General features: G+C 36.6%; 1 protein-coding gene across 1 annotated transcript in view; it reads left to right on the forward strand.

The window, feature by feature from the left end:
* Positions 1 to 18,950, forward strand: part of nbeal2 (neurobeachin-like 2) — a 63,351-nt gene that overhangs the window by 37,921 nt on the left and 6,480 nt on the right. Inside the window, exons 27-47 of the mRNA XM_079444903.1 lie at positions 151 to 326; positions 968 to 1,124; positions 1,532 to 1,678; positions 4,496 to 4,813; positions 6,694 to 6,843; positions 7,060 to 7,217; positions 8,706 to 8,830; positions 9,044 to 9,161; positions 12,225 to 12,385; positions 13,154 to 13,287; positions 13,418 to 13,525; positions 13,727 to 13,822; positions 14,242 to 14,366; positions 14,606 to 14,746; positions 15,228 to 15,358; positions 15,448 to 15,557; positions 16,468 to 16,585; positions 16,677 to 16,774; positions 17,199 to 17,312; positions 17,454 to 17,540; positions 18,759 to 18,868. Coding sequence (XP_079301029.1) covers positions 151 to 326; positions 968 to 1,124; positions 1,532 to 1,678; positions 4,496 to 4,813; positions 6,694 to 6,843; positions 7,060 to 7,217; positions 8,706 to 8,830; positions 9,044 to 9,161; positions 12,225 to 12,385; positions 13,154 to 13,287; positions 13,418 to 13,525; positions 13,727 to 13,822; positions 14,242 to 14,366; positions 14,606 to 14,746; positions 15,228 to 15,358; positions 15,448 to 15,557; positions 16,468 to 16,585; positions 16,677 to 16,774; positions 17,199 to 17,312; positions 17,454 to 17,540; positions 18,759 to 18,868 — 2,882 coding nt within the window. The remainder of the gene's footprint in view (positions 1 to 150; positions 327 to 967; positions 1,125 to 1,531; positions 1,679 to 4,495; positions 4,814 to 6,693; positions 6,844 to 7,059; positions 7,218 to 8,705; positions 8,831 to 9,043; positions 9,162 to 12,224; positions 12,386 to 13,153; positions 13,288 to 13,417; positions 13,526 to 13,726; positions 13,823 to 14,241; positions 14,367 to 14,605; positions 14,747 to 15,227; positions 15,359 to 15,447; positions 15,558 to 16,467; positions 16,586 to 16,676; positions 16,775 to 17,198; positions 17,313 to 17,453; positions 17,541 to 18,758; positions 18,869 to 18,950) is intronic.

Consider the following 18,950-nt stretch of genomic DNA (forward strand, 5'->3'; position numbering starts at 1 on the left):
AATATTTTTTTAATAAAAAAATCCTTATCTAGTAAATCGCAAACAGCTGGAAAGGGGGCCCTCAAAAATTTTTGTGGAGGCTGAGAGCCACTGCTCTTTACTTTAATAACTTTGTTAGCTGAAAACTTGTCTCTCTATCTCCCCCATTAGGCTCCTGAGGAAGAGTTGTGTAATTTGCTGACGAACATCGTATTCTCTGTGCTGTGGAGCAGCACTGAGGGGTCTGAGGATGTGATATGGAGAGAAAGGGGTCAGGTGTTCTCTGTCCTCACCAAGCTTGGCTCATCCTGTCAGCTGGTGCGGCCACCTGATGACATCAAACGCAGGTCAGAAGCTTAAAACTTTAATGCTTTAAAACTTACTGATTCAGATATAATGACAGCTCATAAAAAATTGACCAAGATGGCACTGCATTAACAATTCCTCTGTCCCAGAGAGATAAAATGAAGACTGACATCTTTTCAGACTGATTAAACTTTGAAGATTAACTTTTTGGAATTGGATGAACCTTGAACAATCACCTAACCCTCCTGAAGTATTTAAATGCGTAGGAGAAGTGCTAGTGACTTTAAAGAAGAAAGAAGAAAATGGGCATCGTTCTATTTTTTGCCCTGTAAAGCTTATTTTAATTTATAAAAGACCTCCATTATGAGAAAACCTACTGCATTTGAAATCTAGTCGAGATCAGTGAGCTGAGACTGAAGGGAGTGTTCTCTGGATTCCTTTGGTTCAGATGAGGGCAGGGTGGAGATCTCTGGAGGGCAGACGTTCTTTTTGCTACTGGGTTGTTGCTTTTCTTTGGTGTGGCTCCAGTATTGCATCACCATAGAACTTGTTTTCTCTTTAAGTCTTAGGGTCTGTCTGTCTGATGACTTGTTCAAGACATTGTATTCTCTTTGTTTTGCTGCTGCGAACAAATATTATAAGCTGGTGGGAATGTTACAGATGCATTATGTGTATGTTGTAGTTTGTTGGAGATGATGCTGGAGTCGTCTCTGTCAGATCTGAGGGACTCTCAGGGTGTGTCTCTGCCCCATGTGCCTTCTTTGCTCCGCCTCCTCAGACTGCTTCAGGACTTCCTGTTCGCCGAGGGCACTGACAATCAAACACTATGGAGTGAGAAGGTGGGGAATGGATGGATATGTTCTTTTAAAGAGTTTGAATCAGGAAGCTGAAAGAAATCCACATTTAGGATATTAGGCTGTGCATACAAAAGCAATTAGATTTTTTTTGTTTTTGGAAACAGACCTAGAAAATATTGCACACTTTGTATGATGTTACACACCACATCCCTAATGACTACATTACTACATAAATTACTACATTGTACAGTAGTATATAACATACAAATTCATAACTATAAGGATAAGTCTCTCAAACATATAAACTGAAACATACTGTTTATACATATATGTAATATTGGTTATAATAAGTGTACAAATTCTTATTTAGGGAAACTTTATTCTGTTGTTTTATTGTATACAATATGTTTATTTGTGAATGAGTATAATAGTGTCTATATTTGTGGCAGATTTTTGAGGGGGTGGTGAATCTATTGGACAAGCTGCAGGCATGGCACACGACCCCTGGGTCAGCGGGGGCCGCTGAGCTCAAAGAGATGTCTCTGATTGGCCTGCGTATCATCACTGGATACATTCAGCAGCAGCAGAACCCACAGGTACACACATATACACCCCATTTATTAGGAATTCCAGGGTTGTGTTTTAAAATGCTTGCTCTTTGACATTTACAAATGTGTTTTTATTCGCCGATTATGTGGGATGAACTGAACAATTACTATGACAGTGTCAAACAAAACTCAAAATCACTCATGGTGTTGAAATCGTACGCTAGGTATACTCCCTTCTACAGATAGAGTGTTGAAAATACACACACAGTTATGTTCAGGATTATTAGGGAAGGGGGAAAGGAAGTGGTGTGTGGCCAAGTATGGTGACCCATACTTGGAATTTGTGCTCTGCATTTAACCCATCCAAGTGTACACACAGTAGTGAACATACACCTGGAGCACTGGGCAGCCATTGCTGTGGCGCCCGGGGAGCAGTTGGGGGCTCGGTGCCTTGCTCAAGGGTCTCACCTCAGTCGTGGTATTGAAGGTGGAGAGAGTGTTGGTTATTCTCTGGTTCGAGTCTCAGGTCCGGCAGGGATTGTAGGTTGGGGGAGTGAATAACCACAACACTCTCTCCACCCTCAATACCACGACTGAGGTGAGACCCTTGAGCAAGGCACCAAACCCCCAATTGCTATGGCTGCCCACTGCTCCGTGTGTATGTTCACTACTGTGTGTACACTTGGATGGGTTAAATGCAGAGCACAAATTCCGAGTATGGGTCACCATACTTGGCCACACACCACTTCCCTTTCCCCTTTTTAAAGAGCTTTTTTTGTAAAGCGCTTCAGTTCATTCCATTGTAGAGCAGATGTCCATATATGGATATATGTGGGGGTTTTTAATCGTTCTCCTCCAGACTCACTCAAACCCATCCCACACTCAAATTAGATTATATCAACTGACTGAAGAAATGACTTACTGTGAGGCAGTCTGAGAAAACATGTGCCTGCCTCAAGACTCTTTACAATGTGTTGTTCAAAAGCATGTTTGTTTCCTATAGGAAGGTTGTCTGTCTATACAGCACTAAGTACTAAGTAATTATTTTCTTTACTATAAAGTGCTGTAAAGTTCTATTGTAGTTTGGATAAAAGACTCTGAAATTACAAACAGTTATCTGACATACATATTTCTTACTGGCCAATGAACATTGCTATGCATTTTAATTAAAAAAATGTATTGTTTAGCTAATACATACATTGGGTATTAGGCAAGTGTTAATTTTGACCATAAAGCTTGACATGACTTCAATATTCATAGAAATCCTGAATTGGATCAAATAATGAACCTAAATGCATCCTTAAATCTAGAAATGAAAGTGAGCTCGTAAAAGCGAGCTGCTGTGCTCACAGGAACTCTATGATAAGCATGGACAAACAAGTGCCACTCAGAGTGAAAGCCGTGTTTCAGAAATAGCCCTAGACAAAGACAAGAGGCAGACAGGAGTAGATGAAGACTAACAAGGGGACACGACACAGGTGTGCATGACCAATAGGAGAAAACCTTTTTTAACATGATTTTGAACACTGTGTATTCAAAGGAATAATAGCTTACTGCATCTTGTGCACTATATAAAAAAGTTCAAATAAAAAAAAATTATAGTCCAGTAGTTAGGCAATTTTTTCTATTAATGTGGTATATTTTATAGTATATTGTATACTGCATCGGGTAAAACTATTAAAATAGCTTTTGTTTATTTAAATATAGCTGAAACAAAATAAAATGTAAATATTCAAATGTTCAAAACAAACTTAACCCGGAAATTAGAAAGGTTGCCTTAACAACTAACTGAAGTAAAATACAAGACCAATCTTAATAAATGGGGGGAATCCTGAAATCTCAAAAACTGCTTGCTGAACTCACAATGAAATTACATGTGTCAAATCAGCAACAAAAATCTGAAATGAATCCCATGAATGTTGTTTCTTATGCTCAAATAGCATTTAAAAAGCTTATTTTTCAGGCTAGACCAGCCAATGTGCATGCGGAGTCATAACGTGCTTATAACTGCGGATGTGCATTGACTGGTCTAGTCAGGGCTGCGTTCAGCCCCGACAAAATGTTGCAAAACGTTTATTAAACGGAAACGGTGGTGCGTTGAACACCCTGTTCTGATGACGCAAGAGTTGCAACTACGGCAGCTGAGAAGGCCATTCTTTGTATTCTTTTTGAAGAATTTTCGGAGCCTGATAAATTCGGTATAAATACGTGTTTAATACTGCAAAATACGCTCAATGTTACAGTCACAGCCCTTGCCGTCCATTCTTGTGTAAAGCACTTAATTACCATTGTGTATGAAATTTGGTATATAAATAAACTTGCCTTGCAATGAAGCTAAAAATATAAACAACTACATCATCATGTTGATATGCTATATGTTACTATAAAACTCTTACGACAAACATGTCTTCTAATATCTTAAATTATTGCATATACCGAGCTGCAGCGAACACGTTTGTAAACGCCTTCACTTGGACCCATTCTGCGAGCTGTCTATATAATACCGTGTGGTTTATATACATGTTGCTGCTGATGAGAAAACATATCTCAAACCCCGTTGCACGCCGTTTCCAGGAAGCATGTCGTTCAACCCGGAAACCATAGCAAAACGTTGCACACTGGTTTGAGCTTGAACGTGCCCCAGGTTTCTATGGGAAATATGGCTCTTTCATGTAGAAGGTGGAACTATTCCACAGCATGAATACAGTAATAAATAACATGATTGTATGCTATTCTAAACATATTCAAATATCTGATACACATATCAAAATAAAAGTCCAATATGAACAAAAAACAAGACAAACACAAATAACACCAAAACCATGACAGCAACAAGTAATATCTGCTGGGGGTTTTTTCTCTCAGGTGTGTGAGATGGCACGTTTAAAGCTTCATAGCCTGCTGCAAACTGTGTTATGTCTGTCCTGGGAGGAAGTGTGTTTTCTTCTGGGTCGTCTTGGTGTACCACTTTGGCCTGCAAACTGTGGCTCAGACCCAGGCGCCGAGGCTTTGCTGAGCCCGCTGGTGCCCATCATCCGAGCGCTTCTAGACCAGCATGCGGATCGCACCACGCTTCAGAAGATGCTCCCTAACCTGCCTGCCACCAACGGCAGCCCCTCCTTCGCCCAGGATCTCCAGAACTACTGCAGCACCGCTGAGTGGCAGCAGTTCTACCAGAATCACGTCAGTACAGCGCGATCCCCCTCTCACACACACACACACATGCTTCACTTAGCAGACACACGGTTAGACTGTTTACCTTACGATAAGCTGGCAGCTCCTCTGCCGCAGTCTTGTCAGTATATGTTACCACATACCTGTTTTGTTTTACCTTTTTTGGATGCAGAATGTCAGAAATAAGTCTCTCGGTGCTCATTCTCAGTCAAACATGAGATAAACTCACAAAATTCAATCCTGAAGGATTATACACATTTTTCTTTGAAACAACCCATTCTCTTATTCACATCTGTAGCATACTATATATAATCATTTTTGGATTCATTTAGGTTTAGCTAAAGCTGATTTAAGCAGTGGTCCAGCATCAGAGCTGTAGTCATCTCTCTCTAAAACTCAGCAGACGTGTGTTTGTTTTAGCGTGAGGGCACTTTGACGGTTAATCCACTTCCATTGTAGTGATGAACTCTTTATTTAGACTCTTTTGTTCATCTAGTGCCAAAACAAGACAGAAAAATGCTGATTTATTCCCCTCATCTCACAAATCTAAAACAAGCCATGTGTTTAAATTAAACAGACATCATGCCAGAGTGAGCTGGAGATGATTTAGGAAGGCTGGTGTGTGACAGCATGTGCTTCTAAATCTAACCTGTTTTGACTGTTCGTATATACAAATCACACGGCATATTAGCATGCCTTGAATCGGGAAGTAAACCAGGTTTATATCATATATCTGGGTGCAGGGAGGTGAAGAGAAAGAAAAAAAAAAGTGTGTATTATACGTTCAGTATTACAATATAACATGTGTACTAACTGTGTAAAAGGTTGATAGAGTACATATAATACACTCTAAAAAAATTGGTGTTATATAGCACTAAAAGCGGTTCTTGGCTCGTAATCATAGAGGAACCACTTTTGGTGCTATATAGCACCATATCTTTAAAGGTGCTATACAGCACCTTTGTCAAATGGTGCTATTTAGAACCATAAGAGGTGCCATATTGCATTGTATGATGCTATATAGCACCTTAATCACCCCAAAGAGCCACTGAAGAACCAAACAGGAGCTTACCAGGTTCTGTATATGGTAGCGGTGCTATATAGCCCCTCAGTCATGCCAAAGAAGAACCACTGAAGCACCAAGATTTGGTGTTATACAGCACCAAAAGTGGTTCCCCTATGATTACGAGCCAAAGAACCACTTTTAGTGCTATATAGCACCATTTTATTTTTTTTTAGAGTGCAGACTATATTTTCAGTGTAAATGAAAGCAGCAAAATGTCAAAAACAGCAATATGATTTTAATATTATTATAAATGTATACAATGTATTTTAAAGTATCAGTTATTTTAATAGTTGTAAATTGTATACATTTATAATATGATTAAAATATTTATTTTATACAAATTATTGTATTCATTAATTTATGTAATGATATTATTTTTACTTTTTATAAATTACATTGTAAAATAATTCACGTACATTTATAAAATAATTAAAATATTGTTCTGTTTAAATTGTTTAATGCACTATTGCTATTTTTTTTAATTTTAACAGTTTTAATAATTGTAAATAGTTTGTTTGCATTCATAATATAATTCAAGTAATTATTTTACACTTTAATTTATGCAATGTATTATATTATATTTCAAACAATTCAAAAAAAAAAAATTGATTATCCTAACTGTTAACTATTTATGTTTGATTTGTACAAACACATTAATATATATTAATTGGCACATTAGTATATATTTCTGATTTGTGGTCCCAGATATTGGCTGCTTTACAGTAACTTCAAACATGTCTCATTCAATCAAATATTATTGCAAGTAATACCTTTTGTTTTTTTTTTGTTTAAATGACATGTTTTTCATAATGTATGCCTGTAGGTGGAGCCCACAATGCAGCAGTATGAGCTGGATACTTTTGGGAAGAGTCATGACCTGATGTCTAACTTTTGGAATTCCTGCTTTGATGACCTCATGAGCTCTGCACAGAGGAGAGACAAGGACCGCTCCGACTGCAAAGCCAAGTTTCAGGTGTCTGTTAACCCCATTTATTCAAACACAGAGGGAATATGTTGGGCTAGTAAACAAAAGATTGGTGTTCAATCCCCAAATTTAGCAGACCATGAGTTTCTGCTGCTTGGGAATACTGGGATTATTCATTGCACATCTCAAATCCCAACCAAACCATACATGTTTTTATGACAGATGAGTTAATAACATGGACTGTTTGTGTTCCTCTCTTTACAGGAGCTCATCATTGACCAGTACCTGAAACGAATGCGCACAGAGAACAGCCGCTACCACAGTGTGCAGAAGATGATTAACAGTCAGCAGGTGGTGGTGTGGAGGCACTGGAAATCACTGCACAGGTTACTGAGCAGTGAGAGAAGAGCCTGGGGACTCAGGTCTGCATGCATTCAAATGTTTTGATTTGAATATTATACATTAATGCGTTTTTTGTCATTTATCTCTCATATATTTTGCACCATTATCATTATCAGAATAAATAAATAATATATATATAGAGAGAGATTTAAAGGGATAGTTCACCCAAAAAATGCAAATTTGCTGTTAATTTAAACCTCAGGCCATCCAAGATGTAGGTGAGTTTTTTTCTTCGGTACAGTAAAGAAGAATTTTAGTTGTCCTTGGTTTTTCATAAAATGCAAGTCAATAGCTACCGGCATTTTGAGAGTCAAAAAAGCAACACAGAATTAATACCTGTGGCTCCTAAATATTTATTAAGGTCTTATGAAAAGAAATAATTGGTCTGTGCAAGACAGTGAACATTATGTACATTATATCATCAGGAGCTACGGGTATTAATTTTGTGTTGCTTGTGTTGCTTTTTTGACTCTCAAAGTGAATAACCAAAGACCATGGTTTAAGCTAAAAAATCTTCTTTACTGTTCTGCTGAGGAAAAGTCACCTAGAACATGAGGGTGAGCAAATTAACAGCAAATGTTCATTTTTGGAGTGAACTATTCCTTTCAGATAAATAAGATTTAAGTAATGTCCAAAAACCTGAGACTACATTGGAACTCTGGGATTTAAAATTTCATTTAAACCTGGAAATATTACGGTGCCCGGCACGTCACCGGTAGGAGAAAGAAAAACAATCCGTGGCGACGGTTTTGCAATCCGTCCTCTCAGTTTATAAACCGTACTCACCAATTCTTAAACTGTTCCCTGGGTTTAACAAATCATGCCCACGGATTAATAAACCGTACCCACGAATTTCCAATCCGTGCGCTCAGATTTTGTAAACCGTACCCTCGGTTTTTGAATCCGTTCCTACAAAGTCATAATCCGTGCGCACGCATTCACAATCCGTTCCCGCGTTAAGTTTAGAAGAACAGCAAGCTCCTGGGTAACCTACATGTTAACAAATCATATTATAGCCTATTATTGTTTTATTGCATATTATTATGTGGAATAGGCCTCCTACAGCAAGTTGTCTTTAGTGATTCTCTATCAGTTGAGTACGAGGTGAAATACAACGATTTAATAAGAAAGATGTGCATCAAAATCTTATTTAATTTGTAATAATCTTGGCGCTTGATTATTATTTATAATAAACCTGGCATTGTGACTGACTTTGTAATTTGTTCCTCTTTTGTAAGTCGTTTTGGATAAAAGCTTAAAATATATTTTTCCGTAAAATCTAGACATGGGGATTTTGGGGGATTTAAAAATATATAAAACTTTACTTAATATTATGTAGGATTTTTCACTAATTTTGGGTCACTAAAATATATTAAATGAAATATATAAATTTTGTCTGACTGTTGTAGCTCACTGTGCGAGGTGGAGTTGTATACACTGATGCTGTATATTACAGTATTATATTGCTGTGTGTGATGACGGACTGAGTGGAAGTGTTTGTGTTTCAGGGTTCAGCCAGCGGTGAACTGGAGTCTGTCGAGTGCAGAGACGTACTCTAAGATGCGTATGAAGCTGGTGCCAAATTACAGCTTTGACTCCCACAGTGATGCCAGCGCACTGAGAGATAACATGGGTCAGTATCACTCTGGAAAATGTCCGTGTAATCTGTTAAATGAATTAATGATATTTAAGAAAATCAGTAGTGATTTTAAAAGATCTCAGAATGACTGTTGGTAAAATAATTTTGCTTTGACCAGATATTTTTAAATAATCTCTGTCCGCTTGAACTCCGTTATTTCACAGTTAATATTTATATATTGGAGTGTTTTGGTGTTTTTTTCTGCAGGAGCAGACAGCCCTCGCAGCTCAACCGAGCCCATCCCTCTTGCTGTTGCAAAGGAAGCCAAAGTTAGTGACATGGAGGATGACAAACTAGAGGATGAGGATTTTGTCTTAATTGATGAGTAAGTGTTTTAATGTAACTGTGTGAGACACATTTACTTTGTAAAGTAAATTATCTAAACCAAGAGAATTCAAACTTGTAAAGTAATAAAAACATATAAAGACAATAAATATATGCCCAAAAAGAAAACTAGGTATGTTAAAGGGGTCATATGAAGTTGCTGAAAAGAACATTATTTGGTGTAATGCAATGTGTTAATGCGGTTAAAGGTTAAAAAAACACATGATTTTCCACATACTGTACATTATTGTTGCTCATCTATGCAACGATTTTTAAAGAAGCGAGGTGTGCTCTGATTGGCCAGCTATCCAGTGCGTTGTGATTTGGCCGAATACCTCAAACGTGAGACGGAAATGTTATGCCCCCTTACCGTATTGTGATGCCGTGTCCCAGCGCGATGACACAAAAACAATAAAACCCATTATAAACGAGGCATTTGTTGCATCCAGTGGGGACATAATTACTGATCATAATGACTTATACTGTCTTTTTATGCGGCACCGTGCAAACCATGCCTGCATTTGTGATCGGAGAAACACTAAACAAGCACTACTCTGCACAGCTCAAAACTCGCATTTGAATCGTCAGTGGCAAATTTTTTAAATAAGAAAACATACTTACAGGCTGTGACTCAGAAGCGCCAGACTGTCCTTGCAAAGTTGGAATCGCCCCACTTTATAGAAACAGCCTTTGTGCAAGCCAGCATTGTAGGCTACTCTTCCTCCGTAAAATGTGCTGCACACACTCTAATATTTGGGTTGAACTGTTCTGGAACAGTGTTGTAAATACAACTTAACCACTGATTTCTAGTTGAGTCCACTTTTGGAAGCCCAAACAAATTAGTTTCGATTTCACAATGAAACACAACGTCTCCAGGACATGGCACCGGCGGCAGCAACAATACTACAGCGAGAATAATAGTTCCGCCTTCTTTCATTGCGTAAACATTTGGGTGGTGTTTTGCAAATCTTCCCACACTGTGACGTAGACATGTGGAGGTGGGTTTGAATGAGCAGCTTTAGGTGGGCGTGGTCGAGTCTTAACTTTTATAAAGAATATCTCTTTGGTTTCCCTGATAACTTCAGGGATCTTATCTATGCACAAACAGATTGTAACACTTCAAAGAGAAAGGAAAACTTGAAATCACATCATATGACCCCTTTAATAAAAGCTAGGTATCTTAATAAAATAGAATAGCAAAATAATAAAATATTTATGATTACATTTTCATAATGAGATTCATAGCCTTAAATAGATCAATTTCAAAATCAAGAATAGAGCCACGATATGCAAGTGCTATGACAAGTCTCAGTTAGCCTAACACAGTACATGTAGGAAGGTTTTTTTATATTATTTAATAAATAAAAATTAAACGGATAGAATAGAAAAATAATAGAGCAAGCTAGTGTTAGAGGCCTTTTTTTTGCGCTTTTTTTTTTTTGCAAGTCTCAGTTAGCCTAACGCAGTACATGTAGGAAGGGTTTTTATTGTATAATAAATAAAAAGAAAACATAGAATACAAAAAGAATAGAGAAGCGAGTCACTCAAAAAAATTATTCATTCTATGAACTCAATTTAATTGAGGGCAGGATTTCCATCCAATAAATATGTGTAGCCCCAACTCATAAAAAACTAATTAATGCGATGAAATGTAATTGAGTTGGGCCAACTCAATTTTATCAAATATAGTGTAAATGAAATTGATACATTGAAGTGATTTTTTTTTATTTTATTTTTTTTATTCTTGTTGAACTAAAACGTTTAACTGGAAAATAAATTATCAGGCAGACATCCTTCTACACTCAAAAAAAAAAAGAAAGATTTGTTGGATTTACTTAACTTTAGGCATTAGCATAAGCTGGTATTGTTTCATCCATGGCATGCCCATAGTTGTTTTTTTTATTATTAAAACAACTTTGCTTCATGTTAGGAGGTCCTCCACTCAAGCACATGCTCTACACTTTACTACAATGGTAACCCCTCAAAACAATAACATACCAGAAACTCTTTTAAATACAAACATAAAAGAGCATTAAACATTAACAAGTCTCCCAATTTTATCATCTGAATAAAAAAATGCCTAAAATAACATTTTATTTCAAGATTTACTCTGCTTATCCAGCCCTGTGCAAAGCATGATGGGGAGGGGAAATCCACTTCCTAGTTACACAAGTAAAATCATTTGTTATTTCAAAATGAAAATATTGAGTTGAGCCAAAACGTAACTGTTTCAAGTCAGTTTAACACAATGCAATTGTATAAATGGGAAACTTAACATATTGGTGTTAAATGAAAATTATTTTTTAAAATAAACTGAACAGTGTTGGATAATCATTTTTTTGAGTGTGTTAGATTTTTTTAAAGAAAACAAGCAGTTAGTAAAGGAATAGAGTGCAAGTGTAGCTCATCTTTTTTTCAAAATCTGAACTAGGTTAATATCTGCACGGCCCAATAAGTTTAATAAACTAGAAGTTAATATTGAGTAACTTGCCAGTGTTATTTTAGATTTATTTATATAAAGTTACAGTATTTATTAATATATTGAATTGGTTTATTTTTATATGTTCAGTTTTAATTTTAATCATACTTAGTCATTTACACTTAGTCATGCTTTTGTAATCTTTATTAGTGTTTTTTTATTATTCATTTTATATGAAGTTTTAATCATTTTTGCACATCAACTTATTTCAGTTAGTTGCCAAAACAACATTTCTCATTTTTGTTTGTTTTTCTCATTTAAGTTTTACATGTGATATTTATAGTTTATTTAATTTTAACTTTATTTTAATTACCAAACACAATTTTTTAATAGTTTTGGTTTTAGTTAACAAAAGTCTGTTTAGTCTATTTATACTGAAAATAATTCCTCAATGAAGTCAAAGCAGAATTAACTGTTACACGTTCCAGGGAACGCACAGTAGTGGTGTTTTGTTCCTGAATGAATCATTTGAGTAATGATTCAGCCTTTTTGATACCTGCAGAGGCTTTGTGTGTACAGCTTTTGAGATATGTTTAGTGTGATCGAGTGTATGTTCAGCAGGGTGTGGTTGTGTATGTTCCTCAGGGCGGAGGAGGGCGAGGAGGAGAGCCAGAAGGAAAAGCTGGTGCTCTCAGAGGAGTGTGAGCTCATTACTATTGTTGCCGTGGTACCAGGTCGTCTGGAGGTCACAACGCACCACCTGTACTTCTACGATGGCAGCAGTGAGAAGGAGGAGACCGAGGAAGGTGAGTAACAGCTTGTATTGCGTAGTTCGTATATCCCATCATACCGCCCAGCCAGTTTTGTTTGTCTCACTGATAAGCCTCCATTCATTGTTCACATAATAATTTGAAGTAGTTCGAAAGCTTCATTTATTCAATCACAAATACAGTAAAAACAGTAATATTGTCAAATATAATTTCCTTTTTTTTATTTAATGCATTTTAAACTATAATTTATTACTGGGATTTTTTTGTAGCCATCTTCAATCACATGATCCATCAGAAATCATTCTAATATGCTGATTTGATGATTATTAACTATTATTATTCATGATCAATTATTGGTCATTTTTATTATCAATTTTGAAAACCGCTTTTGCTGATTCATATTTTTGATGAATAGAAAGCTCAAAGGAACAGCATTTATATGAAATAGCAAAAACAGTTTTCAGTATAATAATAATAAGAAATGTTTGAGTAGCAAATCAGCATATTAGAGGGATTTCTGAGGGATCATGTGACACTGAAGACTGGAGTGATCTGATAAAAAAAAAAGTTTTGCCATAAAAATAATAAATTGTATTTTAAAATATATTCAAATAGAAAATTTTATTTTAAATTGTAATAATATTTCACAGCATTACAATTTTTCATGAAATAGTTGCAGCCATAAGAAACTTCTTTCAAAAACATTTTAAAAAACCTGAATTATTCCAGACTTTTGACTGGTAGTGTATATAAGATATAATTAATGATTATAATGTGAATGCTCTGGACTGCCCATCTTTGCAGGCATTGGGTTTGATTTCAAGAGGTCGTTGTCACAGCTAAGGGAAGTCCACCTGAGGCGCTACAACCTGCGGAGATCGGCACTAGAGCTGTTCTTCATTGACCAGGCACACTACTTCATCAACTTCAGGAAGGGGGTGAGCTAGACACATACTAACTTCTATACTGCAGGAGAAACTACAGTGGAAAAGGATGCATAGTAGATGGCCACAAACACTGGTGGCATTTGAGGTCTGTGTGTTTATATTTATTTTGGTTCTCCAACAGGTCCGGAACAAAGTCTACTCCAGGATCCTGGGTCTCAGACCACCCAATCTCTTCTACTTTGGTTCTCGCTCTCCTCAGGAACTCCTGAAAGCCTCCAACCTGACTCACGTACGTCTCACATGATGCCAGTATTTTCCATTTTTGCTGGTTGGACTCATTGTTGCTCTCTCCCAATCCAATTCCTCCCTTTCTCCCCATAGTTTCTATGCCCTCTGTACTGCATCTGCCAACAAAAGCTGTCAAAAAGCCCCACCCCCAAAAATTTCCAAATCTAACTATTGTTTATTTTGATTTTTGTTTCTATTGCAGAGATGGGTTTGCAGAGAGATCTCCAATTTTGAATATCTGATGCAGCTCAACACCATTGCTGGTCGCACATACAATGATTTATCCCAGTATCCAGTGGTGAGTTGTCACAGAGCCTATTGATTTGGTTTTGTTTTGTAATTTTTGTGTTTTTTTTTTGTATCTGTTCTGTTTTGTTTTGTTCTGTTCTATTATGTTCTGTTTGCTTTGTTTTGCTTTTTGTTTTGTTTCCTTTTGATTGGTTTGTTTTTTTCTTTTGTTTTGTTCTGTTCTGTTTGGTTTGTCTTGTTTTCGCTTTTATTTGTTTTGATCTGGTCTGTTTGTTTTTTGTTTTGTTTATTTGCTTTTGTTCTCCACACCGATTGTCCTATGCAGTATAAACCAAGATTTCATTGAATTTATTTAAACTGGGTGATTAATAAGCATTTAATATCTATTTCGCTGAAAAAAAAAGTGTGTGACTTACTATATGGGTCACATGTCTTCTTTCTTCTTCATGTGCATGTCTGTATTCTCAGTTCCCCTGGGTGCTGTGTGATTACACGTCTGCTGAATTGGATCTGGAGGACCCAGCTGTTTTCAGAGATTTGTCCAAACCCATTGGTGTCGTCAACTCTCGACATGCACAGAACGTCAGGGAAAAGTGAGACAGGGTTACAGTCCTTTTTGCAGAATTCCCAGTATGAAAGAATGTGTTGTTAAAAGATGTATCGCAAAAACTAGAAAGATACCACTAGCTGATATCTACATGATTTATAAATATATTTAAATTTGTAAATAATAACAGTATGTTCTATAATAAGATAAAGTAGTGTAATGTAGAGTCTTTTGAGTATTTCATCTGATTTTCTAAATGTCTTTTTGCTGTTGTTGTTTGATTAGGTATGAGAGTTTTGAGGATCCGACAGGCACTATCGATAAGTTCCACTATGGCACACACTACTCTAATGCTGCCGGCGTCATGCACTACATGATCCGCACAGAGCCCTTCACCTCATTACATATACAGCTCCAGAGCGGCAAGTAAGACACGCACTCACACACCACTATACTGCAAGCTAAAGCCAGGGTGTCCAATCTTGCTCCTTGAGGGCCACCTTTAGTTTAAACACACCTGAACCAGCTATTCAATGTCTTGAGGATTTCTGGAAACTTATAGGAAGGTGTGTTGGGGCAGGTCAGAACTAAACTCTGCAGGATGTTAACCCTTCAGGAGCAGCATTGGTCACCTCTGCTCATGGGTTATTTGTCCTACTGGAGACATTTTTATACAAAAGTTGTACAACATGAAGTATCCATACAGAAATGTAGATCACCAACATCAAATTGTGAATATTCTGAATATTAATAATATTTTAAATATTGTAAATAAAATGTTAAGATTATTGGCACTCCATAGTATTGACCACTAGGTTGCAGTGTTGTTTACCTGATGGTTTTCAAGTAATCGTGTATTGTCCTATGTTTGGGCTGCACTTACAAGTGTGTTTGTGTGTGTGGCTAGGTTTGATTGTGCCGATAGGCAGTTTCATTCAGTAGCAGCAGCATGGCAGGCACGAATGGAGAGTCCAGTTGATGTAAAGGAGCTCATCCCAGAGTTCTTCTACTTCCCAGAGTTCTTGCAGAACAAGAACAGTCAGTGTGCCTCTCTTGAGCTTCTCAGTGATGAAAACTACACTGGCACTGAAATATATATTTTGAATTGGAGTATGTCATGTGTGCAGGTTTTGATCTGGGCTGCTTGCAAATCAATCAGGAGAAGGTCAATGATGTGTTGCTTCCCCCCTGGGCGTCTTCGCCTGAAGATTTCATCAGAAAACACCGCAAAGCATTGGTGTGGAAACAGATACAATGCACAATACACTGATTTCAAAGCAAACATACTAAACAAAACAATCAATTATTTTTGTAACCGTTATTTTGTAAATAGGTTTTGTAAAATACAAAATACTAATAAAATACCATTTACTATAGTCTTATAAGTTCAGTGAGTGAGTCAGATATTTCAGTTAACTGTTCTAACAAATTTAAGTGATTTATTAGACTGATTCAAATTTTTTTAATGATTTGTGGAAGGAATAATTCACCTAAAAATTTTAATTTGCTGAAGATTTACTCATCCTCAGGCCATCCAAGATATAGATGAGTTTGTTTCTGCATCTGAAAAGATTTTGAGAAATCTAGCATTACATCACTTGCTCACCAGTAAATTTTCTACAAGTGAATGGGTGCCGTCAGAATGAGAGTCCAAACATCTGATAAAAACCTCATCATAATCGTCATGACTCCAGTCCATTAATTAACTTAATCTTGTAAAGTGAAAAGCTGCATTTTTGTAAGTAAACTAATCCATCATTAAGGTGTTTTAACTTTAAATCTGGCCAAAGTACCAGTCTATAATCCATAATAACGCTTCCTGTTTTGGACTGTTTATGTTTGTAAATGGTGCTTGATCTGTGCATATTTCTCTCCTGATTCAGAACAGATGACTTTTTCACTGGAGAAAGCAATACTATGGATAGAGGACTTGCATTTTAGCCAAAAGCAACAGTTTAAAGTTGAAAACATTTTATTGATGAATTTATTACAAGCAGCTTTTCACAAGATTTGTGTGGATTACTTGTGGATTGTTGATGTTTTTACCAGCTGTTTGGAGATCATATTTGGGTAAACTGTTCCTTTAAAAAGAATCAGCTCAAAAAGTAATGCGTTTGTGAATTCTTTGTGCATCTGTGTGTTTAAAGGAGAGTGAGCATGTGTCTGCTCACCTGCACGAGTGGATCGATCTCATATTCGGGTATAAGCAGAGAGGACCTGAAGCGGTGGAAGCTCTCAATGTCTTCTACTACTGCACTTATGAGGGTAAGAGAGCTCTTATGTTGCAAGTTCGTATTAGTTTAAACATGTTCCTGCATGGAAAGATTGACTGATCACTGTGTGTTTTGGCTGTCAGGTGCAGTGGATCTGGACGCCATAGCTAATGAGACTGAGCGCAAGGCCCTGGAAGGCATCATCAGCAACTTTGGCCAGACGCCCTGTCAGCTTCTCAAGGTGGGACATCAGACAGATGTTTCCCTCTCTAGTCAGCATAAGCTTCTTTTTATATGAGCTTCCAGGTCTGATGAGTGTGTTTTTATATAGTAAAATAGTAATTAGTAATATTTTGAATTTGCTTTTATTTTTGTTTTCAGTTTTCATTTCAGTAATCTTATGTGCTTTTGTCATTTATATTAGTTTTTTATATTACTGTTTATTTTTATTTCAGTTTTCGTTTTGATTTATGTCAAGGTAGTCATTTTAGTGCTTATTTCAATTAGTTGCCAAAGCAAGTTTTTCATTTCAGCTTTATTTCAGTTAACAAAAATGCATTTAATATATTTAGTTTTAGTTAATGCTAAAAACCTTGGTTCTGAAAGCATTTGTATAATGTATTGTGGGTAATATGGCGCAAGTAAAACCTCTCTGTGTAATTCAGGAGCCCCATCCTCCCCGTATGTCAGCAGAAAACGCATTCAGGCGGCAGGCCCGTCTGGACATTCTGCCCCCCAACCTTTTTGATCAACTCACTAAACTCAGATCTTTTAAAGAGGTGAACCCCAATTTATCAGTATTTAATTTGAACTGAATATTATGCTGAAATGCAACTTTTTGAGCACCGTGTGCTAATGGTTTGATTTAAGGAGTTTAAGGAAACTGGGATTTGTGTTGTTTTTGATGTTGGCTCATGTAGGTGGTGAGTGATGGTCTGCCTTTAGTCCAAGCTGTGGTGCCCAGAAATCAAACCCGCTCCTTTATCATCCCTGGTTCGGACATACTGGTGAGATTATTTCATGATTATGTTCACTTGTCATGTACTAATATTTGAATAAGTTCAGAACCAATCTTGAGGATCAAGAGGGTCTGTGGAAGAGGGTGTTATTGCTTCTCAACCATGGGGCCAGGGGCCACTATGGGGCCTCAGAAAACTTTCAAGAGAGCCTTAAGATGACTTAAAATGTTGTAAAATAAGACAAAACAACCATTTTTTCTAACACTGTAAAAAAAAAAAACTCAAAAAAAGGTAGCTCAACTAGCAACTTAATAACTTTAGTTCATCTAATGCATAAAACATTTGGATATGTTGTTAACAAACACCTGAGTATCTAAGTATTGTAAACAAAACATCTTTTGCTAGCAACATGTTTAGAGTATTTTTTTTGGTTCAGACATCTACTAAAAAAAGTTGTGTGCGTGTCTTACATTTGTTAGTAGAACTATTCGAAAGTTGGATTTTTTTACAGTGAATGAATGAATCTCAGTTGTAGTTTGGCTAGTTTCAAGTTTGTCATTTTAGTGCTTGAACTTCAGGAATCACAAGATTATTTTATGCAATAACAAACTTAAAAAAATAAAAAAAAACTAAGAACATTGTTAAAATAATGCATGTAACATCAGTGGTTCAACCGTAATTTATGAAGCTACAAGAATACTTTTTGTGCGCAAAAACAAAAATAACAACTTTATTCAACAATTTGTTTCCTCCGCGTCACCCTAGAGCGCCATTTTGGAGAGCATCACATACATAAGCAAAATATGCAAAATATATAACGTATGAACGCGGATACGTTGTTTACGTTCAGATCAAACACTCTGACACAGAACAGCATACGTTGTTTTCTTCAGTGAAACCTTGAAGAATATATTTTGAAGATTGTGGGGGGAGGGACAGTTAATGGTACCCATTGACCTCCATAATATCCAAAATATCTTGTGTTCAGTAGAAGAAAAAAATCATACAGGTCATATTTAAAAAAAAAAAATGATAAACTATCCCTTAACACACATACACACACAAAAACAGATAATATTATAATAATTTCCTTTGCTTTAGTACAGTGACAGTATAAAAACTGGAAACAACATTTTGTCTATCTTACTCTTAATGTTTTCTCTCATCATATATTTTAGGAAGGGGGTCCTTCACAGATCATATTTAAGGGTCCCTGATCAATACATTAGTTGATGTATTTGTTGAACGGCATTTGTCCTGTTTCAGGTGACAGTGAGTGCTAATGGAATGATAGGCACTCATAGCTGGCTGCCCTACGACAAGAACATAGCTAATTATTTCACCTTCACCAGAGACCCCACTGTGAGCAACCCAAAGTGAGTTTGAACATGTACACATGTATAAACACATTATATAATCATGTTCAGATTGATGTCATATAGTTTTAAAGACGAGAGG

Source organism: Barbus barbus (assembly GCF_936440315.1).
Source record: "Barbus barbus genome assembly, chromosome: 21".
NCBI lineage: Eukaryota > Metazoa > Chordata > Actinopteri > Cypriniformes > Cyprinidae > Barbus > Barbus barbus.